This window comes from Convolutriloba macropyga, chromosome 5 (genome assembly GCF_964194025.1).
Source record: "Convolutriloba macropyga chromosome 5, txConMacr16.3, whole genome shotgun sequence".
In the NCBI taxonomy this organism is placed as follows: Eukaryota; Metazoa; Xenacoelomorpha; order Acoela; family Convolutidae; genus Convolutriloba; species Convolutriloba macropyga.
In genome coordinates this window covers 47,557,975-47,584,763 of record NC_134472.1, presented here as the reverse complement: position 1 = coordinate 47,584,763, position 26,789 = coordinate 47,557,975, and the positions used below count along the sequence as shown (strand labels likewise).

The 26,789-nt window shown below is 34.5% G+C and overlaps 1 protein-coding gene across 1 annotated transcript in view; it reads right to left on the bottom strand.

Annotated features, from left to right (window-relative positions):
- Nucleotides 1-23,461: 23,461 nt before the first annotated feature.
- LOC142339428 (synaptotagmin-9-like) overlaps nt 23,462-26,789 on the bottom strand; it is a 73,702-nt gene continuing 70,374 nt past the window's right edge. Inside the window, exon 9 of the mRNA XM_075389454.1 lies at nt 23,462-23,753. Coding sequence (XP_075245569.1) covers nt 23,546-23,753 — 208 coding nt within the window. The 3' untranslated portion in view covers nt 23,462-23,545. The remainder of the gene's footprint in view (nt 23,754-26,789) is intronic.

Genomic DNA, 26,789 nt, shown 5'->3' with positions numbered 1-26,789 from the left:
GACTCTCTTTGTTTTTTTAAATGAATAGTCATATCTTTGCATTGTTCGTTTTCTGTCTCGACCATGGTGTCAAGCATGTGGTTTTCTTGGCTTCGCCAACAACGTCTTCTCGTAATTTTTTTTTACTTTTTGCTTTTGACTCTGTTTGTTCTTTGGTCGAAACCCGTTTCGATCATGGCGTCAAGCTTATGCTTTTATTGGCTTCACCAAAACGTCATCTCGTACAGTTTTTCAGTATTTTTTGGTTTTTGCCTCTGTTTCTTTTTTGAATGAATAGTCATCTGCTTAAATTGTTTGACCTCAGTTTCGATCGTGGCGTCGAACTTATGGTTTCTTTGGCCTCGCCAACAACGTCTTATCGTTTTTTTTTTCGAATCTGTGCTTTTTTACTCTCTTTGTTTTTTTAAATGAATAGTCATATCTTTGCATTGTTCGTTTTCTGTCTCGACCATGGTGTCAAGCATGTGGTTTTCTTGGCTTCGCCAACAACGTCTTCTCGTATTTTTTTTACTTTTTGCTTTTGACTCTGTTTGTTCTTTGATCGAACCCCGTTTCGATCATGGCGTCAAGCTTATGCTTTTATTGGCTTCACCAAAAACGTCATCTCGTACAGTTTTCCAGTATTTTTTGGTTTTTGCCTCTGTTTTTTTTAATGAATAGCCGTCTGCTTAAATTGTTTGCCCTCAGTTTCGATCATGGCGCCAAACTTATGGTTTCATTGGCCTCGCCAACAACGTCTTCTTGTTTATTTTTTTGAATCTGTGGTTTTTGACTCTGTTTGTTTCTTTTAAAATGAACATTCATATATTTACATTGCTCGACCTGTGTGATGATCATTGCGTTGAAATTAGGGTTTCTTTGGCCTCGCCAACAACGTCTTCTTGTTGATTTTTTTGGACTCTGTTGTTTTTGACTTTGTTTGTTTTTTAAATGAATAGTCATATCTTTGCATTGTTTGACCTATTTTTCGATCATGGCGTCAAGCTTTTTGCTTCAATGGGTTCGCCAAAGACATCCTCACTCATTTGGTTTTTTACATGAATAGTCACATGCTTACCTTGTTCCACTTCTTTTCGACAACGACATTGAATTTATGGTTTCCTTGGCGTCACCAACAACATCTTCTTGTAAATTTTTATCGACTGTTTGTTTTTTGCCTCTGTTTTTTTAAATGATTGGTCCTATGCTTACGCGGTTCAACCTCTATGTCAACCATGGCGTCGAGCTTTTGATTTCATTGGCCTCGCCAACAACGTCTTCTTGTTTATTTTTTCGAATCTGTGATTTTTGACTCTGTTTGTTCTTTTAAATGAATAGTCATATCCTTACATTGATCGAACCCTGTTTCGATCATGGCGTCGAGCTTCTGCTTTTATTGGCTTCGCCAAAAACGTCATCTCGTACAGTTTTTTGATTTTTTGGTTTTTGCCTTTGTTTGTTTTTTTAAATGAATAGCCATCTGCTTAAATTGATTGACCACAGTTTCCATCATGGCGTCGAACTTATAGTTTCATTGGCCTCGCCAACAACGTCTTCTCTTCTTTTTAAATCTGTGGTTTTTGACTCTGCTTGTTTTTTAAATCAGCAGTCATATCCATACATTGATCGACTTATTTCGTTCCGTGCGTCGAGCTTATGGTTTTATTGGCTTCGCCAAAAACGTGGTGTACAGTTTTGTACAGTTTTTCAACTTTTTGGTTTTCGCCTCTGTATTTGTTTTTTTTTATTGAATAGTCATATAATTACATTGTTTGACCTCTGTTTTGATCATGGCGTCGAACTTAGGGTTTTTATGAAAACGCCAACAACGTCTTCTCGTAATTTTTTTCACTTTTTGTTTTTTGCCTCTGTTTGTTTTTCCAAATGAATGGTCATACGCTTACATTGTTCAACCTGTGTTTCGATCATGGCGACAAGCTATTGGATTCAATGGCTTCGTCAAAGACGTCTTCTCTTATTTATTTTCAATTTTTTTGCGTATGTTGGCTTTTTAAATGAATAGTGACATGCTTACCTTGTTCGACTTCTTTTTCGACCATGGCATTGAGCTTACGATTACCTTGGCTTCACCAACAACATCTTCTCGTACATTTTTTTCGACTGTTTGTTTTTTGACTCTGTTTGTTTTTTTAGTGATTGGTCAAATCCTTACATGGTTCAACCTCTATTTCAACCATGGCCACAAGCTTATGGTTTCCTTGGCTTCGACAACAACGTATTCTCATAAATTTTTTTCGCTTCTGTTTTTTGCCTCTGTTTGTTTTTAAAAATGATTGGTCATATGCTTACGTGGTTCAACCTCTATTTCAACCATGGCGTCGAGCTTTTGATTTCATTGGCTCCGCCAACAGCGTCTTCTCGCACTTTTTTTTGACTTTTTGTATTTTGCCTATATTTGTTTTTTCAACTGAATAGTCATATGCTTACATTGTTCAACCTCTGTTTCGACCATGGCGTCAAGTTTATGGTGTACTTGGCTTCGCCAAAAACATTTTATCGTACATTTTTTCGCCTTCTTGTTTTTTGCCTCCCTTTGTTTTTTCCAAATGAAATGTCATATGCTTATTTTTTTCTAACTGGAATCGATTTTTTGGACTCTGTGGTTTTTGACTCTGTTTGTTTTTTGAAATGAATAGTCATATCTTTGCATTGTTCAACCTCTGTTTCGATGATGACGTTCAGCTTTTTGCTTCATTGGCTTCATCAGGGACGTCTTAACTTATTTGTTTTCGGTCTTTGCCTCTGTTGGTTTTTCGCATTAGTAGCCATATGCTTACGTTATTGGACCTCTTTTTTGACCATGGCTTCGAGGTAATGGTTCCATTGGCTTCGCCAAAAACGTCTTCACGTAAAAAATGGAAAAACCGAAAAATGGATTTTTTTTTCCATTTTTCGGCTTTTGCCTATGTTGGCTTTTTAAATGATTAGTCACACGCTTACCTTGTTCGACTTCTTTTTCGAGCATGGCATTGAGCTTATGATTACCTTGGCTTCACCAACAACATCTTCTCGTACATTTTTTTCGACTGTTTGTTTTTTGCCTCTGTTTGTTTTTTTAGTGATTGGTCAAATCTTTACATGGTTCAACCTCTATTTCAACCATGGCCACAAGCTTATGGTTTCCTTGGCTTCGACAACAACGTATTCTCATAAATTTTTTTCGCTTCTGTTTTTTGCCTCTGTTTGTTTTTAAAAATGATTGGTCATACGCTTACGTGGTTCAACCTCTATTTCAACCATGGTTTCGAGCTTTTGATTTCATTGGCTCCGCCAACAGCGTCTTCTCGCACTTTTTTTTGACTTTTTGTATTTTGACTATATTTGTTTTTTCAACTGAATAGTCATATGCTTACATTGTTCAACCTCTGTTTCGACCATGGCGTCAAGTTTATGGTGTACTTGGCTTCGCCAAAAACATTTTATCGTACATTTTTTCGCCTTCTTGTTTTTTGCCTCCCTTTGTTTTTTCCAAATGAAATGTCATATGCTTATGTTTTTCTAACTGGAATCGATTTTTTGGACTCTGTGGTTTTTGACTCTGTTTGTTTTTTGAAATGAATAGTCATATCTTTGCATTGTTCGACCTCTGTTTCGATGATGACGTTCAGCTTTTTGCTTCATTGGCTTCATCAGGGACGTCTTAACTTATTTGTTTTCGGTCTTTGCCTCTGTTGGTTTTTCACATTAGTAGCCATATGCTTACGTTATTCGACCTCTTTTTTGACCATGGCTTCGAGGTAATGGTTCCATTGGCTTCGCCAAAAACGTCTTCACGTAAAAAATGGAAAAACCGAAAAATGGAAATTTTTTTTTCCATTTTTCGGCTTTTGCCTATGTTGGCTTTTTAAATGATTAGTCACACGCTTACCTTGTTTGACTTCTTTTTCGACCATGGCATTGAGATTATGATTACCTTGGCTTCACCAACAACATCTTCTCGTACATTTTTTTTCGACTCTTTGTTTTTTGTCTCTGTTTGTTTTTTTTAAATGATTGGTCTTTTGCTTACATGGTTCAACCTCTATTTCAACCATGGCGTCGAGCTTTTGATTTCTCTGGCTTCGCCAACAACGTTTTCTTGTACATTTTTTTAATTATGTTTTTTTTCTACGTCGGTCTTTTGAATTGAATATTCATATGCCTACATTGTTCGACCTCTGTTTCGATCATGGCGTCGAGCTTTTGATTTCCTTGGCTCTGCCAACAGCGTCTTCTCGCACAATTTTTTGACTTTTTGTATTTTGCCTCTATTTTTTGTTTTAAATAAATAGTCATATGCTTACATTGTTCAACCTTTGTTTCTACCATGGTTTCGAGCCCATGGTTTCTTTGGCTTCGCCAACAACGTCTACTTAAATTTTTCTTCGAGTTTTTGATTTCGTTCTAGGTTGGTTTTTTTAATGAATTATCATATGCTTACCTTGTTCGACCTCTGTTTGGACCATGGCGTCGAGCTTATGTTTTCATTGGCTTCACCAACAACATCTTCTCGTACATTTTTTCGACTGTTTGTTTATTGCCTCTGTTAATTTTTTTTAAATGAATAGTTCTATGCTTAACTTGTTCGACATCTGTTTCGATCATGGCGTCGAACTTATGGTTTTATTGGCTTCGCCAAAGACGTCTTCTCGTACATTTTTTCCATTTTTTTGGTTTTTGCTTTTGTTGGCTTTTTTAGATGAATAGTCTTGAATGAAATGCTTGCCTTGTTTGACATCGTTTCTTTTCAAATTTTTGGTTTTTTCCCTATGTGAGTTTTTAAGTGAATAGTCGCATGCTTACCTTGTTCAACTTTTGTCTCGACCATGTCGTTGAGCTTATGGTTTCCTTGGCTTTGCCAGCAACGTCTACTCGTTCATTTTTTTGTTTTTTTTTTTGTTTTTTGCCTTTGTTCGTTATTTCAAATAAATAGTCATATGCTTACATTGTTCGACCTCTGTTTCGATCATCGCATCAATTTTATGATTTCATTGGCATCGCCAACATGGTCTTCTCGTACATTTTTCAGGTTTCTGGTTTTTGCGTATTTTTTTAATGAATAGTTATATGACCGATTCAAAGATTTCTCCCATTGCTGCTCTGCTGATTGAAACAATGTTTTGCATTTGGTTTTATTTGTTAAAATGAGTGGTTTTCAATTTATTATTTATTTGTATGAAATTTGTAAAATATTAATACTAGTCCTTATTTGTGCTCATTTTTGTCGTCTATTATTATAAATCATCAAAAAACTTGTCCTATTGACTTTTCGTTTATGCTAAATTGAAAGTATTTAATCATTTCAGTTAATAGGGTTTATATATTTTGTTTATAAATAGTTTATATTTTTAAAGGGCTTCAAAACTGCTTGTCTTGTATTTTTCTCGCGATTTGTTGAGTTTTGATTGCGTTTATTGTAATTGTGTTTTAACATCCCAGGTTTTGGTCCAGACCCAAATTGAGCTATGATCAGACCCAATCGAGCGCACACCCCTGTGTTCCCAGACCGAAATTACAGGGTCTGGAAAGCGGTTCGAGCGCACAATAGTCTGGACCATGGTCTGATTTCGGTCTGATCAGAGCTCAATTCGGTCTGGACGGTCTGATCATAGTCTTTTTAGTCTGGACCATGGTCTGGGTTTGGTCTGATCAGAGGTCAATTCGGTCTGATCACAGTCTTTATAGTCTGGACCATGGTCTGGGTTTGGTATGATCAGAGGTCAATTCGGTCTGATCACAGTCTTTATAGTCTGGACCATGGTCTGGGTTCGGTCTGATCAGAGGTCAATTCGGTCTGGAACGTCTGCTTTCGAGTGCATTATTTTTTTCATTTTTTTGTTTTTTTAATGAGGGATGTTGGCTCTGCCGAGAGGCAACAATAAAGCAGTGTTCCGATCAGAGACTCATCTAAAGTCCGTTGACTCTGACCAGAAACAAGGAGTCCAGTTGATAACAAATGCCGGTCCCCTCAAGAGGAAAGTTTGATTAACTGAAGACCACGACGTTTCTTGTGGAAAGCTGTCTAAGTTCATCCTTTGAGTCAGAAATATGAACTAAGGGGTATGGTAAAAAAAATTTTTTCACAACAGTTAGGTTTTGTTTTTATTAACAATATTTTCAGAATTGGCTTTTCCTTAGATGATTCTAATACTGCAAACACCAGTTTTTATGAAATGAATATATTATAGCGAAATTAAGAAATTTGAATGGTCTGAAATTGAGTCTGGACATGGTCTGAAGATGCTCTGATCATCTTCAGCAATCTGTTTATAGTCTGAAAAATCGTCTGAATTTGGTTCTGATCATTAGCGCACTATAGTCTGGACAGTGGTCTGGGTTCGGTCTGATCAGAGGACATTTTGGTCTGAAAAGTCTGATCAGAGATCATTTTGGTCTGGAAGGTCTGATCAGAGGAAACTTCGGTCTGGAAAGTCTGATCAGAGGTCATTTCAGTCTGCATAGTCTGATCATAGCTCAATTTGGGTCTGGACCTAAACCTGGGATATGTTTGAACTCATTAATGACCTAAAGAATTATATGATTTATTCTAGTTGTTTTTCGCTAACATCTAACGATTTTTATGGACTTTGATCTTACTTGGTTCCAAAAAACTGTTTTGACTTTTGAACTTCTCACCTCATCCCATTATTTTTTGTCGCATTATGGGCTAGTCGCATTGAGTACAGGAACCATCTGATTTCCAGGGAAGTTAAAATTAGTTGCCTTAATTTGGGTTTTATTTGATCCTATTTTGATTCTGTAACTAACTGTTGAATACTATTGATACTGTCAAATAGATATTGATTTTTAGCCGAAGTTTCCTTTTTGTTGTTTGTTTTGTCTCTCAGACCCAATAATATTCAACCTTGTTGGCCCTTTAATGCGGCAGTAATCAAATGAATCAGCTCTTGCACCATGCATTTTACAACAAAATATCAACTTTTGAATGTTTCCTTTTTATTCGTCATCTGGTAGACAATTTATTCACAGGTGGGCAAGTGGGATCTGATCATTATGTGCAAAAGTACGTGATCGAGCCTCCTTTTTTTTCAAAATCGCGTTATGAACAGTTTTAATCTGAAACAGTATGGTGTTGATCTCGAAGTTCAATAGACTATAGCGAAATAACTGTCATAGAAATTACCCAGACACCAGATAGAATCACTATACAAGAATACCAAACAAAACGACGCTAAAAATCACTATACAAAAATCACTATACAAAAAGAAGTACTCTGTACATTCGGTTTTCCGCGAAAGAAATTGTCAGTATTTTGAGTCCAGGACAAAAGGAAGTGGCTTCGGTATACTTTTTCAGATTCAATTTTCTGGCTATGTTCAATGGAAATTAGGAAACGATAGCAATGTTAAATTTTAAAATGTGAGAAATTGGCGGCATTTTTGGTTTCATATTGCTGGTGCCCGATGGGTTGTGGAGGGAATCGGGTTATTTCTTAGAAATCTAGTTAAAATACATACATCACCTTAGAGGTTAGAAGAAAAAAACGACACATGAAGGGGTAATCGGCAAAAAGAGATGTAACAAGAGAGTTGAGGGGGAGGGGGGGGGGGGGTTTCAGGACGAGTTGCGCGACACAAGCCAGGTCCGATCAGACGATCCAGACAGAAATAGTCTGTAATCAGACAGACTTAGGTTAGCCAGCTTGACTTGAGTCACAGATTGGGGCTGCCAGACAAACTTGAGATGCGCACAGGGGTTTGGAGGCCGCATTCAGTCACGTAATGGGGGGAGGGATAATAAGACTGAATTTCTTAAATGTTGAGGTAGCCGTAATCATCGGCATAAGTTATTTTTTCAGAAAAGTAGACATTAGTGGTTAGCACAGATCCCCAAATCGGGCGTAATTGACCAACTTGTGCAACTGGATTTCACATGCAATCTTAATAAGTTAGTTCTGTGGAAAACACTTATGCTAGCTAAAAGGCAGTTTTGTCCACATACTTGTTTTGGTTAAAACACGGACGAATTAATATAGGTTTTCTTTGAAGGTAAATGCAGTTCGATTTGACGACTTAAGATTTTGCAATGAGCAATTAAATTCCCCGATTTGCAAAATTAGATTGCAAAAACTGCGTAAATAGATTCCAAAATTTGCGTATCCAGATTCTCCAAACTGAATATGTGTTCGATGTATATGCGATTTATTTAAATTTCGGGCTCCGTTCATCAAACAAAAATCTTCAGTTAAAATAATGTAGCACAAATCTGGCTTGAAGTTAAAATACAACTCTGCTTGTTTGATAACCAGTTATACTAAATGGCGAGTTTTCTTGTAAATTCTTGGCCATTTTTAGTGCAGGTAAGTGAACAGATACTTAGGTTTATGGTATCGCAAATCTAGTCTGTTCCAAATCCCTTCTCCAACCCAGCACAGTTAGCATATAACTTTTGGCATCCATTTCCCGGGCCCACGTGCTAGTTTTTTAAATTATACTATATAATAACAGTATATTATATATAAAAAAACTTCATATCAATTGTGTTTTTCGATTTAGAAAAAAAGCTTGGCTAAAACTTGCGCAATTAATATAGTTATGAAATTCCGCTTTTCTTTCTTATAAAAGGGGAAGTAAATAAATTCACAAAACCCCCTCTTTAAAAAAATGTTTTTGTGTGTCGCAGAAGTGTTTTTATCTGTTTTTCTCAAATTTGAACACAGTAATGCTAGAACAATAGATTGGGCTAAAATTGCACAATTACAAATTTTAGAAATTTTATCATTTCTTCCTGATAAAAGGGGAGGTTAGTAATTTCACAAATTCTGGTTGTTGGAGAAGGTTCAGAAGGTTTTTTTGTTTTTGGAGAAGGGTATTCTTGCACTTTTTACCTGTACAAAATGAAGTCTATATATAATTGTTTTTAAATCAAGTCAGAAGTAGCAAAAATCTCTTCTAATCTCAAAAAGCACATTAATTATTGTAAGACTAATTTTTGTCGAAATCAGAATTAATCGCTTTTGATTAAAAAATTAACTTCAGTCATGGGCGAGGGGATATTTTTGCATTTAATCGTCGATGAAAACTGTAATTATTCTCTACACAATATTGCATTGTATAAAGCACTTAGGAACTAAATAATATGTAATTACTCTTCATGCTCTTTTAAATCCACTGCCAAAAATTTTTCAGTGCAGGCCATTTTGTATTGCCAGTCTTGTCCAGGAAACCACCTCAAAACCCTCTGTGGACAATACTTAGGGATAAGTGTAAGTGTAACACAACTTTCTGTAAGTGAAATTCACTGGTCTAAAACAGGGGAGAATTTGAACTAAAATAAAGGGTCTGTCTCGACCATTAATGGAAGTCATTTTAGGTTTATCGTTTTTAGTTTCTTCAGTAAATAAATTTCAGTTCCAAATAAAGAACAGATTTTCGGCAGCTCAACAACAGTTACCAAAAGTTAGTCTTTAGCATTATCTTTGATGTTAACCAAGTAAAATGGTTAAGAGCTCATCAAAAAACATTCGCCTCGGGGGTTCATTATCTGGTGTTTTTTTCGGGGACTAGTCTTTTTCAGTTGAAGCTATTGGTTCAGCGCAGACTTTTCAGGCTAGACTATCCAGATCAAATTATGCCCTGATCAGACCGTGCCATGCAGACTAAGAATGGGGTCCCGATCGGACTATTCAGACCGTAGACTCTGTGGAGTTGTCCCGGTTTACTTCCCGTGCGCGATCCAAGCGGGTCTGATCAGGGCTGGCTTTGGTCACGCACCTCATCTTGAGAAGCAACGGGAAGGGGGGATAATATAAAAAGTCGGGTAATGCGGGGAGGAAGCTGTGAAAGAATGAGGTAGACGTGGTAATGATGTGAGAGTAGGTTTATGAGGAAATACGATGCAAGATAGGGTGTAATAGATAGAAAAATGATATAATACAGGGGGTTGGGAGTAATGGGGGAATCATGCACCGCAGGGGGTGCAACAGGGATGAAAATATCTATCAGTCACGAGAGGTTAGTGGGGAGAAAGCGATGTAGTTGTGGGGGCTAATAGGGCAAAATGATGCAAGACAGGGGATAATTAGTAGAAAAACGATGTAAGACAGGGGGTAATATTGAGAAATTTATAGGAGCCGGGATTGGATAATGCAGAAAAACGATGTGGGAGTGGTCTAAAGGGGAAAAATTTTTTTTTACGTTAAAATACGAATATACTGAAAAATGAACTTTTTTTAGAATCATAAAAACAAACTTTTTAAAAAAAAAGATAAAAAGGAACTTCTTAGGAAACGTAAAAAGCTACCGTTAATTTCTTTGTGCAGATTTCTGTTCTACGACAATATTATTCACAATGAGCGGCTTGAAGGCAATGCTTTGGAGACCTTACAGGCGAGATACCTGTCAGCTTGCATCAGACGTTGTACCAGTAACCCTGACTGCATTTCGATCAACTACTGCATGCCCTCACTCTGTGAAATGAATTCTGCCGACAAAAATTACGCAGGGGTCAATGTGTCATGCACACCAGGGTGCTCGTACCTTGGAATGCATGTACAAACAACTCCCTTGTGTCTAGAGGACAATATGGTTGATAAAAACTCAAGTTCAGACCTGTGCCAGATCAACAAAAAAGAAGTTGTCACGAAATGGTCGAAATGGTATTTCGCGATTGTTATGTATGGCGACGAATACACCAAAACTTATGTACGAAAGTGTCATATTAGCCGTGGTGGTCTAAACGATTCCTGTGACGCTGGAGAAACGGAAGAAGAAGTGATTGAGCATCTGAAGTTTATCGAAGAGCGCGCTAATTGGAATGATGCGCAGTTAAACTGCACAAACTTGGGAGGAGTTCTCTTTTCTGATTTCAGTCTCGATCAATCAAGGGAAAAGATTGAGAGACGGGTCAATTTTACGCTTCGTGCTATGCTTGCTCTAACAGGGCACATAAGCAATTTCTGGATTGGAATTCACAAAGATCTGGAATCCAGCGGACTGTATTTGGATGCGGATAACAAAACCGTGACTATCCCTGATTTTTTATGGGGATCTGGTCAACCGGACAACGAGAATGAAATGTGTTTATATTTTGGCGTCGAGAATCCGTCTTTTAGAGATTTTGATTATATGCACGATAACTTGTGCAGTTGGTCGTATCCATATATTTGCGATATAAAACATTGATCAATCGACAAAAATAGCCAAAAAATGGGAAATAACTGGATAACTATTCCGCTGAGGACTCACTCTTCCGAGGTTGAAAAGAAAGAAGTGAGAAATATTGATCTCATCCACATTAGTGGGGGACTTAATGCTCCGAGTAGTCCTTTTCTTTTTTGTAATGTTTGATCATTTGAGCAGTCTCACGTAATGGATTGAGATTAATACCATCAGGCAGCAATTCAAAATTAGAAAAATTCATATTTTTTTCTTTATTTCTCTATTATTGCTAATTTTTGCTGTCTTCAATTGACTTGGAACACATAATGATGGAAAGATGTAGCAATTCTGATATTTCGGTAAGTAACTTGCTACTTATTGCGCAGTTTTGGCCGTTAGAACCGATTTTTTTCTCCCATTTTCATAGTCTTAAAGAATGAATTCAACAAATTTATACGCCTGGTGGGCATTGTATATTTCAGTTAGACATGCAACAAAACAGTTTTTTGGGAGGAATTTGTACGCATGCAGATCGCAAATTGCTTTACATCTGCTTTTCGGAAAACGTTATTTCACGTGATGAACATTTTTAGAGACCATGTCAAGATCCTTTACGTTTATACAGTTTTTACGTATACAAGGAATGAATAAACGCGTAGCTTGTATCGTTGTTTAGCTCAAGATGAAAAATCATATAGAAAATTTCTGACATCTGAACCCGGGACAACTCCGAATGATTATCTTGGAATATCGTACAAGATTACAACAGAATCTTATAAGAGGATGCATCGTCTTGTAAGATATTCTGACAGAAACTTACAAGATAAACATTCTTCTTACAAAAATCCTACAAGAATGCCATTCGCCTTACAAGATCTAATAAGATAACCATTTGTCATAAAGAAATCTTAGAAGATAATCGTTCGTTTTAAAAGAATCTTTTAAAATAACAGTTTGTTTTAAAAGAATCTTATAAGGTAAGCGTTTATCTTAGATCCAGAAAATTTATCCTTGAGACCTCGAATTCAGAAAAAAACGATTAAAGGTCGCAACAATTGAATCTACACATATTTTGTTAATTAATTTTTATTAATAATTTAAGTTTATTAAATCAGTCCTTCCATCTCTAATTTTCATTCCTTAATTTTCAAAATTTATATCATATTTAAAAAAAATTTTCTTGATTTACTGTTGTTATGCTTGAGAGAGGTTGTTGAAGTCGATGCTGACGGTTGCTCTAGAGTAATCAGGGGTTGGGTTCCTGGCTATAAAAGAAGGCAACATCTGTCAAAGAAGATATATATATATATATATATATATATATATATATATATATATATAGAGAGAGAGAGAGGGAGAGAGAAGAGGGGAGAGATAAATCCAATTCGTTCTTCAAAGAACTCAATTGTTCTAGCTGTTTTTTTTTCAATTGAGAAAACCTCTTGAAAGTTCAAAAAATAGATATTCTGGTATTTGAAATTAGATTTTTGAACTAATACGACCTTCGCATTACTTTCAATAAGTTCGGTATCCAATTATTTTATTTACGTCTGTTTTTGATTGTGTCTGTTGTGCTACTTTGAGGGTATTGAAGCATATTTTAGCTGCTTAGAGACATTAACTTTTCAGTACTTTATATTTGCAAGAATCGTTCAAAAAACATTTGTCTTGCAAAAATCACACAAAATTCATTGTCTTACAAAGATAAACATTCTTTTTACAAGATCTATCGAATTAAACATCGAATTTTGTAAAATCTTACAAGTTAACCATCCAGTCTCGCCCCGGGAAAACATTAAGAGCAGCTTCAAATTTAATTCTTGATATCCTATGTAAAGTCAAAATTTGAATCCTGTAAAGCCTCGTACAGACTCGGAAAAATGACGAAAAAACAGTTTTTTGACAACGAAGAACCTCTGAAATCAAGAGAGGTATGTTTCAATACAAGGTCATCTAATTATTATCCTATAGTTCAAGTAGGAGCTAGAAGCTATATCTTACAGTGGTTCCTGCGAACCGTGTGTGGTCCAAAATTATTAAGTAGATGTTGAAAATTTACAACTAATGAAACAATTAGCAGCCGTTGCAATATCGTGTAGAGATCACCAAAAAATATGTGATTCAAGCTTACCAAGTTTATCAAAGTCTTTTTGGTGTGTCTGTACAGAAGTTTTGACAATTTTTTTGTTCCCACTTAATTAAATGACATCTTTTCAAGTGAGTTTTCTATAATTCTTTTAGTTTGCTTCATAGGACTCAATGTAACTATTTATTACTTAATGCAAATATTAAAATTAATTAAAGACTTTGTATCCTTATCGAGCTGTTTTTTTAATATTTAGCCCGGATTAACCAGACAAAGACATAGAGAGAGAGAGAGAGAGTGAGTGAGAGATAGAGAGAGAGAGAGAGAAAGGGAGAAAGAGAGAGGGAGAGAGAGAAGAGAGAGAGAGAGAGAGAGAGAGAGAGAGAGAGAGAGAGATAGTGAGAGCCCGGATTGAACTGCAAGCCAAGATTAGTACTGGGCACTTCAAATTGCAAATCTAAAAGTATATATCAGTACTGTGCACGTCTAAAAACAAGTCTGCAAGTCTGACAAGTCTTTGCCAAGCCTTGGATTACACTTGCAAGTTGATTCCCAAGTCAAAACCAATTTTTCGAGTGAAAATTTCGAATTCCAAAAAATTTCGCAACGTGCCACGATTTTTGCATTTTCTCATATGCACTTTCTCGGGGGCGCCTGACAGTTGATACCAGCTGATAGCAAATGAGCCAGGGCAACCTAAGGTGACACAGGGCAACTAGAGGCCATATGGGGCCGTTTTCAGGTGTGTCTTCTACCATTTTTGACGTTTTTTTCGGCTATTTCTGAGGTTTTGGGACCTATTTTGGACGTTTTTTTTGGCCAATTCTGACGTTTTTTTTCGGCTATTTTGGACCTTTTTCGTCCATTTTTGACGTGTTGTAGACGTGCCAAGTCTTTGCCAAGACTTGCATTTAGACTTGCAGGTCTAGGCCAAGACTTTCAATTAGACATGCACGTCTTGGCCAAGACTTGCATTTAGACGTGCACGTCTTGGCCAAGATTTGCAGTTAGACTTGCAAGTCTAGGCCAAGACTTGCATTGAGACTTGCACGTCTAGTTAAGGTCTTCAATTTATATTGACAAGGGTAAAAAGTGACGTGATCATAGTTGTGAATCAGTACTGATAAAAACTTGTAAATTGACGTGCCCAGTACTGATGTTGACTTGCCAGTCGGTCCGGGAGAGAGAGATAGTGAGAGAGATAGAGAGAAGATAGAGCAGCTGTTGATAAAGAACTCTGTTTCGTGAACTAACATCATTTTTCAAATATAATCTTCATTCCGTTTGCGATTATCTAAAAGATTATCTAAAAAATCAAGCTAATATTCATGCCGAAGCGCAATCTAGATATATATCTAAACTTACCATTAGGGACTCAAATATGAACGGCTTGTGCCAGACTCAATGTCGCAGAGAAAGTGTAAGCAAAGTCAATGAAGAAAGTTTGATTTGAAGTGGAAACTGCAAAAACTGCTCCAAATAAACAAAACCGAAGTCAGGTTGACAGGAGTTCTTTTACTTGAATAATCAGAGTTGAGCCAAACTTTTTTGCTCCTTGAGAGTTTTCGTGGCAACATTTTTCCGGGAGCACTTGAAGTCGTTCTTCGAGAGCCTATCCTTACTTTTGCAGTATTTTTTGAATTCAAAAATTGTGTTCATATCTGCTTATGTGTTTGTACGCCTGGGGTAAGGAGGTTTTTATAATTTGGTTTTTGTAATACGAAGACTTTATAAAGAAAAAACTGTAAACTTTAAATGATTCGAACCAGCTCTCACTATATGAAAAAAATCTCGCACCTAACAGAGTGGCTGAGTTTTTCTTTGGTCGATCAACACGGCGTTAATATTTTTTCGAACAAAGAACTTTAGTTTTTCAACTGTCGAAAATTTAAAAGAAAAAAATAACATGAATTTCATGGAGCACGAATAAAACAACAAAAATGTTTATTCATGGCTTGCTCTCAGGACCAGCATCTTCTTATGTTGTCTTATGTTGGCTATAAATGTATCAACAAGGACGCTTGTTAATATGCGTTCGCACATAATGTTCCAACCCCTCTCATCCACGTTTTGATTTAATTGTCTATCAAATGAGTGATGGATAAGGCCGATGATAAAAAGATAGAACGCTTTCCACTCATTCAGATATCGTTCAACAAACAACTAAGTGAAAAAATATTGCTAGATTAGAGGTCCGATGAGACTTGCCATTTATCAGAGTACTGGATAAGACAAACTTAAAACTCAAACAAAAGCGAACATTAATTACGACCAAAACTCGATGACTATATTTAAAAATTATTTAACAACAAAAGACGTCGGAATTGGAGAAACTAAATTAATCTGTACTTCATAAGGTAAGACATGAGGTCTTTCAATAATAAAACTCGGTGGCAGAAGAGCAAAAATTTCAATTTTCAAAAAATAAAACGTTTCCATTTATGGAAAACAACCATATTTAAAATTGATTAAAACCGAGACGTATCATATCAGCTTCTTAAAACGGTTACTTTGAACCTCATAGAAGGCAACTGAGACCTTTCATTATACATAATATGTCAGACTACTACAAAAAATTCGGCAGAAAAAAAATCCATTTATTTTAACAAGAACACGATGTCACAAACGCCAAAATTCATTAGCTATTCAAAAAACTTATTTTTTTAAATAGCGCATGCTTTCAACGATAATGGGAGCCCCCTGTTTTTGTGATATTGAAGGAACCAAAATAAATCAGAAACCGGCAAATATCCAAAAATCACACATTTCTGATGAAATTGCGTAATATCAAAGCCAAGACACTTTAGTTGAAATCAAAACCGTTACAAAATTAGATTCTGGTTTGCTAGAAAGAGCATGCAACATGTCGTTACAGAACACAAGCTTCAAAATCCACAGAAACAAAAATAGATCAGATGAAGCTCAAAACTCTACTGAAACTTTCTTAAAAAAACAATATATTCAAGAGCTCTCAATGGAGAACAAAAATATTAACAAGCCAGTGCTAGCCAGAATTGTTTGTTATTAGTGAGACCGAATCGTAATACATAAACCTCAAATACGTACAGAGCTTAACAATTAACAAACAACTTCTCGAAGACACTGTGTTGAAGCCGTTAAAATATAAAACACTGAATACCACAAAAAACTCTAAATTGACAAAGAAATGTTTTTTTTGCTAGTGTCTTGTTTCGATTGTAAATGCGTCTTCCTCAACAAAAATCTTCCTCGAATATGAATAAGACAACAAGAAAAATCCCAATTTGACCAGACTCGAAAGCTCACGAAACTATTATGAACACCTTTTCAAGCTCTGAAGACGTCAGTCAAAATATAACCAAACACATATTGCTAGAACAAAGAGAAATTTGATAAGCTTTCTTAATGAACCCATGTTACTTGTTGACGACTACAAGAACAAAAATTTGGAAGCTCAAAATTAGATTTTTGAAAAAATACTAATAAAGAGTCACTGACGCCCTTAGCTGTAAACAGAAATCAGTATTAGATTCAATTAAATATCCACAGAATCAATTAGAGCTGTTGGTTGTCAAAATAGACGACAACTAGAGCCAAAAACAACAAAATTCTATTTATTTTGTGAGAAATCGGTTTAGCCGTCGTTAAAATTAAGCTATTAACTGAAATCTTTAAAAAAAATTTTTGCGCATTCTTCCAATGCCAATTGGAGTTATCCATAAAGTGATAATTTGAAAATGGAACAAATTGAAAACTCTAATATAAGATTGTAGGCAAAAAAGCAAAAACCACATAACTTTTATGTATTTCAGTATTAAAAAAGCCAAGAACTGTTTAGTTAAAAAATAAAACCATTATAAAGAGATAAAGAGTACTTTTTTGAAATCATTTGGCAAAGGTTTTTCCCTGTGTATATTGACACTAAGCTACATGTAGACAGGAATAAAGTGAAAAAAATTGGCAAACTTTAAAATTAATTGACTTTTCATTACAACAAATACATTCAAGCTCCCCAATTACATTCAGAGGCAGTCGATAGCAACTGAAAGCAACACATAGGTTCATCTATAGCTCTTAAGGATCTCAATTAAAACTCTGATTATCAAGACGAAGTCATGATGCTGCAAAAATACGACAAATGAAGGTAAACAAAAGAAATCAATTAAAGTTTACGAAAACACATCATCAGAGCCGAAAAAATATGAGTTGTTCTATGAAGACAAAATATATAATCAATTGGCCTCATTTTTTTGTCATTAATTGGGACCTGATTTTATATTAATATCGTCAGTAGCCATAAAAAAAAGGCCCGAATACTTCTAGATTCAGCGCCCTAATTTAATCCGATTAATTATTTTTTGTAGGAATTGAAGATCAGTCTAAATCTAGCACTGATTTTGACTCCCGTTCCACAAAAACAATTCATTTTTAATCCGTTTCCAAAGTAAAACAAAAGGAAAAAATAATTCAAAAAACCAAAAATTAAATATTCATTTTGTACAACCATTGAGGTTAATTTTCGCTAAACAGGCTAAATTTTAATTCCAGAAGGCTACTATAGGAATCAAAAGTATAACTAGCCGTTTTTGGCGTTTTCAAAGTTTTGACAGCTGATGTTAATTCTCTACTTCCTGCAAATTAAACAAAGTGCTATAAAATAGCGCATTTGGAGCAATTTTTGATTGAAAAATCTGAAAGTCGAAATATTTTGCAAAAATAGTAACCAAAATACTCACATATAAGCAATCGGCAAGGCTCCCCTATCTCTAAAAGTAAAATCAATGACATCTTTGTTAACATTTTAAACAAATTTTAGCATAATTGACAAAAATTTGGTTATAAAAATACGGAAAATATGCAAGAAAGCAACGGAAATCTGTCTACTTTTTACAAGAATTTAAAGCTCGATAACTCCCTGTAGAAAACGAAAATTTAAAAAGATCATTTTAATTCGACAATCTACGCTGGACTGGCTTTCTAATGATACCAGTTTTAATAAACTATAACCTGTCATCAGAAATAAACAAAGATACGAGAATAACTAAATTTTGCCCGTCTATATTCAGGACAAACTTCGACATAAAAAAACTGCAAAAATGTTTTTTTTAATGAATCTTCTAAGCTAAATGGCGCAATTTTGTATATTTAAAAAAACAAGAGAATCACAAAAACTTACAATAGAAAGCTTTGAGGAATTTTGGCAAAAGAACAAGAAAGAAGCGTTATCTTAGATCTCAGTTAGTCTAAGATGATCATTGACAGGGAAAACTGATTGCAATTAGTATTGATAAACAACACAAACTGTGAAAAAGGTGAAGAACACAAATTTGTTGACATTCTTGTACTCTCATTTTAAACCATTCTAAATGCTAAAACGAAACGTTGCTTAAAACTGTGTAACAGACAATGTGAAATTTTTGTGGTCAGAAACACCTTCTACAAAACAAAAAGGTGAGATTGGAACATAAACTAACAACAACTATAGAGCTCTTAATTCTAGCTTATTTATAGAAACCCAGAGTGAGAACTGACTCCTAAAACGCCACTCAGAAACTTGACAAAATCCACAAAACAAATTTTTTGTTTCCAGAACTTTTGCTTGTAAATTGTCGTCCGAAAAGATTTTGATTATCGTTTTTAACTGTTTTAGACTTTCCAAGAAGTTGAAATATATAGCTTAAGCGGAGATGTCCGATTTAGCTATATATTTCAACTTTTTCGGAAAGACTAAAACATTAATAAACGATTATCAAATTCTTTTTGGACAATTTACACCCGACAGCACTATCAGTAAATGCATTAAAACTCGTAACTTTTCCAAACAGGCAGATATAGGGACTGTAATCTGGACAAATGAGGCTTGACTTGAATCAAATTTGCTCCTATTATCTATCATTGTTGATATCTATTGTTGCAAATAACCTATTGTGAACAAAGGTTTTAACAATTACATTAGAGTTCTTCGCAAATTTGGCGAAAAATTTTGAATGATCGTTACAACAAAAACAAATCAATAACTTTCGATTATTTCATGTCGTAAAAATCTTGAAAATATACATACAAAATCTTCTTGTTCTACGTCTTTAATGGAATCTATTAACCGTGAAAAATTGATTAGGGACTCGAAACTTTTGATGAAAGATTGACTTCATTTTTAACCGCTATGGACTGATATCGAGGCTACAAAATTGGATAACAAAAAATTTGGATAAAAATGAAACTCCGAAATGTTCCATAAGATTGAAATTGGTGCATGTATTCCATTTGTGTTCCTGAAACTTTCAAAATTGGTATTATCTCAACGAAATCGTGCATTGCATTTAAAACCGATTGCTGATTGATAACTGTAAAATTAATCAAACACCGAAAATTGCTATAAAATCAAATCTGTGGTATGTGCAATTGTTTCCCTAACAGTCAAAATGATAGTTAACCAACTTGAGGTCCAGATAAAATTAAGTATCTCCAAAAGGAAAATGAACGGACGAGGGGTTTCCTGAGCTCAGAAATATATAGTCTGGAAATAACGAAAAAGGCACAAAAATCTGAACACGAACAAACGAAGCTCTGGAAAAGAACGCATATAAAACTGGACATAAACAGAAGTCTGTACAGAAGTCTGTAAACAGACGCGCAAACAATTTCAATTTTAAGTAGTTTGTTCATGAATCCACTATTTTTTTTTGGCACATAAAAGGTAATTTGTATCAGATGAAATATAGCACTTTTACTCCAAAGTATCCACTCAAAAAGCAGCTTTGAGGGATGATATTTAATACTCACTTTTGTTAAGTAGTAGAAAACTGTCGAATAAAGCAAGACATTCCGCCAGTCTTTTGAATTGTATTGAAAATTTATATTTCTTGAGTTGTGGAAACTAGCTGAAGTGGAAAAAAAATAACATTCATGCCTTACTGGCAGAGTAGGTCATATTCAGCCAAACACTATTTTTGTTTTATTTAACGAAAAATTTCTTCGAATCTACCAACAAGTGAACATTTTTCAGGCTTTATAAAAGAAGTGATTAAATTATACTAATCACAAGCACAAATTGTCTAATTGTTGCTGTTCCTCCATATTTGAATGAACTGTAATCTTAAAATGAGCTGCAGAAAGTCTGGCCATGAACGCGCAAATACAAAATCTGTGAAACTTTACAAAACCGAAAAATGCAAAAAATGTAATCTGGACGAATAATGAATAACTTTGATCAATTTGTGTCGTGCTAATGAAAGACATTGTCTTTCGTCTAATAGATTTCAACAAATAATTTTGATAATTAATTCCATTTATGAACAATTAAAGGAAGCAATTTTTTGCCTGTGGTTCTTGATATTTATAAAACCAAGACCTTTTTTGTCACATTAAAAAATTTTAGCAGTTACAATTGAGTTCCATGCAAATTTTGCTCAATTTTTGCATGGTTAATAAGAGACAAGCAATTTTAAATTTTTTTACTACTGCTTGCATGCCTGCATTATAATGTTTCAAATCCATAGATACAGATTTCCTAAGGAATATTTATAGAACAAATTAACCGTGAAGTTTTGATTGGTGACTGGAATCTTTTGTTGTTAAAAATTTTCTTTTTTTTCACAGACATGGACTTGGCGATCCAAATTCCAAAAAGATAACAATTGCACTGAATAACATTGAAACTTTAAAATGTTCACAGAAATTGTAATTGGCAAGGAAATTAAAACAAAAAAAAACTAGGTGTCCAGTTATGTTCAAGTATGAAACCACAGATTCAAAAGGCTGCATTACTTAATTAAAAATAAATTTTTCTTTGAAATTGTTAAGTGATAATTTAGTTTTTAATTTATCGTGCACTAAGGACTGCTCATAAAATTTGTGGTCTTTGTGATTTTTTCTCAAATAGCGAAGGTTGAGCTTCTAGACGGAATCAAGTTTTTCCAGACAGAAAGACAGCGCTTGAGGGAGCACCCTGTGTTCAAAATTACATTCTCTGGATTCTTAGAAAAATGCACCAAAGTCTGAAGAAAAACGCACGAAAGGTTGAACATGAACACATAGAAATCCGGACATGAACGCACACAGTTCTGAAGATAAATGCGGTAACGACATTTTAAAAACTCTGAATATGAAAACACTGTTTTTTAGGGCTTGGTAACTAACAAAACTCATGTAACGTGCATTACTTTTACTCCAGAGCTCTCATTCAAGTGACAACTTTCCAGGCAAAACACTGAAATACCTCAAATGAGGAAAAATTTTCATTCAGTCGTTTTTGTTATAATGAAATTTCTATTAATTGAAATTCAGAATGTAATGGAAATTGGAAAACAATTTTCGTGCCTTACAGTCTCGAGAAAATCATACTCAGCGAAAAACTATTCTGTAATGTTTCTTAGGTTTAGGTAAATTTTTCAAAACCTTATAAAACCATTATTATTTTCAAGTACTAATTATATTTAAATGTATCAACCTTTTCAGATTTATGGTGGACAAAACGAACCATTAAAGCGATCATTTCCTTGAAACTGGTATTGTAATTCAAATACGTCATCGATGGTAAAGTTGATATCAAACTTTCTGTTTAGACTCGAGATAAAAATTGCTTACAGGCGAAAGAAAATTCGGGACACAAATTTTTGATTTTTAGCCACGTGTTACCTTCAGTAGGAGTGCGTTTCTGCTTTGGAACGACTTTTTAAAGAATGGGAAGGCTTTCAAATGTGACCATTTAGCTTTTGCACCTTGAATCAATAAAGTTCAAATTTTTGGATCAATTGTTTTGAACAGTCTATTTCATCTATATTAACGACTCGAATAGTAGTATTGCAGGCGTGCCTGTTTTTGTTAAAGAGGCCTAACAGTTATTTGTAAGTTTTACTGCAGAACGTTACAAAGAGTTTAAAGTATTTTTAGGTAATTTTACCTCTACAAAGTTAAGGTCAATTTTTACCTTAACTCAAATTAAGGTAAAGTTAAGCTAAAAACTTTACCTTAACAACTGTATACTATAACTCATTTAAGGACAATTTACATTAACTTCATTTAGTGTGTGCGAAATGGTTATCTTATAAATTCAGGTACAAAGTAATCAGTTGTTAGTAGAGTTAGTCTATTTTTGAACGCTTGAAAATCTGGACATGAACTTCAGAAAAGCTGAAGATGAGCGCATGCAATCTGAAGTAGGCGGGAGTAATGTCTAGTACACGTGCAAAAGGCTGATGAACGCACGAGAGTCTTTACATGAGCGCACGAAAATCTGAACATGAACGCACCATATCAGGTAATCGCGTTAAAGTCTAATGAACGCACGAACGTCAACGCACGTAAACTCGCGAACATCTCGTAAACGCACGAACTTCGGTTACTTAAGTTAATTCCGCCTGCGACGGCCTGGACATACTGTTTTCCGTTTGGCACCTCGGTTTTGGTAATACTCAATATTAGGACTTTTATACAGAGAAACAACTTAGCAACTTTTTTATTTTGAACGCATTTTTTGGAAATCTGGAATTGAATTCTGAGTTCATTAAATTTCGAACCCCTTTATAGTTAAACTCGCCAACTATTTACGATCGAGGTCAGATAGATCATTTTTTGCACGATCGATACAGAATAATAACAAACCTTCTACTAATCACATGTTAATTTATTCATGTAAAACGGTAGCATTAAGAAATGAATTGGATCTATTTTACAATACATTACAATGATGTAGAACAAAACACGGAGAACAGCAAAATTGGCATTGTTTAATGTTTAATCTGAATTTATAATCTTTTATTAGATAAACTAAATCTGCTGGAGAAGTCAGTGTTAGACTGTTTCTTAAATTGAAGTTCCTTTTTTTCCTTTTGTAGAATTGCTAACGCGCAGCTGATATGTTTCCACTCAGCGTGAACAAACAATGCTGTCAACATTTTCATCATTGATTTCATCAGAAACGTTTGCAGGCTTTGCTTAACCTATTAGCCGACATATTAGATCAGATTATCTGCAAATGATCAAGCCTACTTAACTTCATTCACATTTTCGGTTAGATTTTCTCCAGATAATCTCGGCTATTACATTTCGACTCTTAGCGCTTACCGTAAAATTGAAATGCAATCGAATGATTGTAATGACAAGATTACAGCGAAAGTTTACAATGATCACACAAAGGAGGAGCAAAAAGAGTTAGTTCAAAGTTCAAACTTTTTAAAGATGCTAATAATTATTGATCAAGTAAAAAGTACAATAAAAAATGTTTATGATGTTTTGTGAACTTTTGCAAGCCTTGCTATGCAATTTTAAAAGAGAGATTGTGATATCTAAAGGCTAACTTTAAAATAATTTCCCCGAAACGTTAAGAGCGGAAACAAATCACGAACCCAATATTGTTTATTTTACATAACTATCTTGTTTTCATTCATCACTGGTTTCGTCTATATTGGAGATAGACTTCTGCACTGCAATTGAGTTCCTCTTGAGAGTGCGGAGGTCTATGAGGGTGTGCCACATGGTGACAGGCTTCCTCGCATGTGCGATGCAGTCCCGCCAGTGCACTCCCCCAGACCCACTTGTCACTTGGCTTCCAATCTCAAGGGCACCAATCAGTTCATTCCTACCAATTCTAAACAAACCCTAACATCATTGAAACTCAAACACCACGTAACATCTACCCTGCAGTTGTATCCTGTGTAAACAGGTCCATAAATTCTTTGTCTATACGGCTGCTTACAATAATACTCGATTTATCTCCACACATAATTGTCACCAAACATAATTTTAATACGTGCAATATGTGCTGCAGTCATACGTGCAAATTGCGTGTGTTCGTTCACATGAGAAAAAATGAAAATTTTTGTTTCAAATGGTTGGTAAAACCATCAAAGGAAAAATCATGGTCATTGCTATTATATGACAGGCATTAACATTCTAAGGTCAGCTCAATATATTCAACATTTAAAAACAATTCGGAAACCTCCATGTTTTCATTGTAATTTCTCTCTATCATCAATGTGATTTTCTGTTAATCTATATACTTTTTAAGAAAAGTTTCTTATTGTTCCGACCCTCTTGAGGGGGGAGGAACTATATACTCAAATGGGTTTTTTTTTTTTGTTCAGTGAATTTTCGCCGATCGATACATTCATCGTAGAGAGTTGAGAGTGGTATCATTAGAAAGCTCGTCCAGCGTAGAATATGGAATTAAAAAGATTTTTTTAATTTTCGTTTTCTACAGGGAGTTATCGAGGTTTAAAGTTTTGTGAAAATAGTGTGAATTCCGTTGATTTTTATTCACATTTTACGGAATTTTCGCTAATTTTTGACCAAAATTTCGCCAATTTTGCTAAAATTTGTCAACATTTTTTAAAAACTTGTTGTTGATTTTATTTTTAAATATAAAAAATCTTCTCGGCTTTTCTTATTTTGAATTTCTTCTGAGAACTTCAGAGAAGTAGAGTGAATTCCCGTTGTTTTTATTCACATTTTCCGGAATTTTTGCCTAAATTTTCGTCAATTTTGCTAAAATTTGTTATAATTTTTAAGAATAGTGTCGTTGATTTTATTTTTGAAGACGAACAAGCATTGTTCATTGTTTTGATTTAATTTTTTTGGTCAAAAAATGTGGATAAATATTTCAAAATTTAGCCTTTTTCAACAAAAACAGCACGAAATAAGCTACTTTAGTCCGTTTTGATTAAGTTTGCCGACAGTACACCTCCAAACAACACTCATACAATCTTTGTAGACTCAGAGGGGGGCTATTTCTACTTCAGAGTACGCTGAGAGTGCTCTGTAGTTAAAACTTTGCCTTTTTTTGCTAACTTTACTCGTTGATTATCAAAAATGCAGAACTTATTTTGAGTTTTCAACTAACAAATTATCTATATCTGCAACATTCGAAAATCAAATGTTCCTAACGGACAATAAGCAATAGCAGGGCTTGTTTTGGGCCATTCTTGGACTGCTACCACCCAAAGAAATCGGGTTGTAATCAGTCGGTCTTTTTTTTTAAAAAAAAAGGACCCTTTCTTTAAAAATAAAAAACAGAACATATCGAATCAATGCTCAGGAGTGATAGGTCCAACCAGTTTGCTTACTAAAAAGCTCCAAGCTAATCCATTTAAATTTTAACTTGAAAGTTTATGGTCGTTTCTTTTAAAAATAATTGACTTTTCAATAAATAATGGCTTAATTAAGTTTTCCTCTATTTTTTTCTTAATTTGTTCAACTTCCAGCTTAGTGTCTGCAAAAAAAGAATGCTTCTTCTTTCTACTGATTTAACATTTCTTCTCGGTTGCAGTTTTAAGCCTGAAGTTATTGTTTTCTGGCTTTGATACTACAAGATTTCAGATTTTTGTTTGTTTCGATATTTGCCAGTTTTTCACGTTTCCGAATTTTGTCACATTATCACATTATTGACAGTTCTCTTGTCACATTATTAGCGCTAAAAATAAAACACAATTGAACATATTGAAATCCTGAATGATATACATAATCGTTTTAACGGCCTCGACGCCTCTTTCTTGAAGAAATCAATTGAATTTTTTAATTTTGTTTTTAACTGTCATTTATACTTTGTCGTTTCGGTCGTATGAAATTTCCTGCATAGTGATAACTTTCATTGGCTTTTCGTGGAAGAATAGAAGAACCGATATTCTGATATTAGTAAATAGCTGATGGCTTTCATGACTTTGAAAACAATCGTTTTCCAAAATTAAAAAAAAAAACTTTTTAACTTCGCAATTTTGTTCTTTTTATGTTTCTTTTTGTTAGCTAATCTCGTTATTTCATTACAGGTCAAATATGACATTATGGGTGTCAAGGGAATAAAAGGGATTGGTGTCCCAAAATCTTTTTTTTAATGAATTTGTTATGACCTTAGTGGCTTCGACACCGGTTTTTCACAAAAATGTAAATTAGTTTGATTTTTTGTCTTATTTGACGTTCTTTTTGTAGATGCGAGAAATATTCTGGGTAACTGCAGGTCTCGAGGGCTTCCTTTTTTTGAATAAACGACCCTATTCAAATAGTTCTGTTTGTAATTAATGCCTTTTATGACATTGAATGTAATTTTTCTTCGAAAAAAAAATTGAAATTATTTCATACTTTAGCACTTCGCTTTTTTGTCTACTTGTTACCTAGTCTTACTAATGAATGGACACGTACTACTTTATAGCTGTTTGATGAAGGCGCAATCGAATATATTTTGAGGGACAAAATATGGCTCGAGGGTTTTGGCAGCGTTTTCTGGCAAGTTTCAATTGAAATTTTGTTTGTTTTTTTTTGTTGTTCATTTTAGCCGCTTTAAAAAATGAAGAAGGACAGGTCCTAATGCCCTTCTCTAGAAACAGTGGTAATTGTAAATTTGTGGTAATGTTAATTGATTCCTAATGGTATTTATTACTTTGAAGTTAACTGTTTCAAAAAAATAAGTTATATTTTTCACTTTAATGTTTTTGTTCTTTTTTGTATAATTGTTACCAAACCTTTTTATGGACTGGTCGCATATGGTTTCTGGTGATTTATTAGTTATTTTTGTTTAGTTTTAGGTTTATCTGACGGTATGTTGACTTTGTTATTAAATTTAGTTTTTAAGAGGGAAAAAAATTTTTTGATGTAAATAATGTTTGTTGCTGTTGTTGTTGTTTGTTTTTGACGT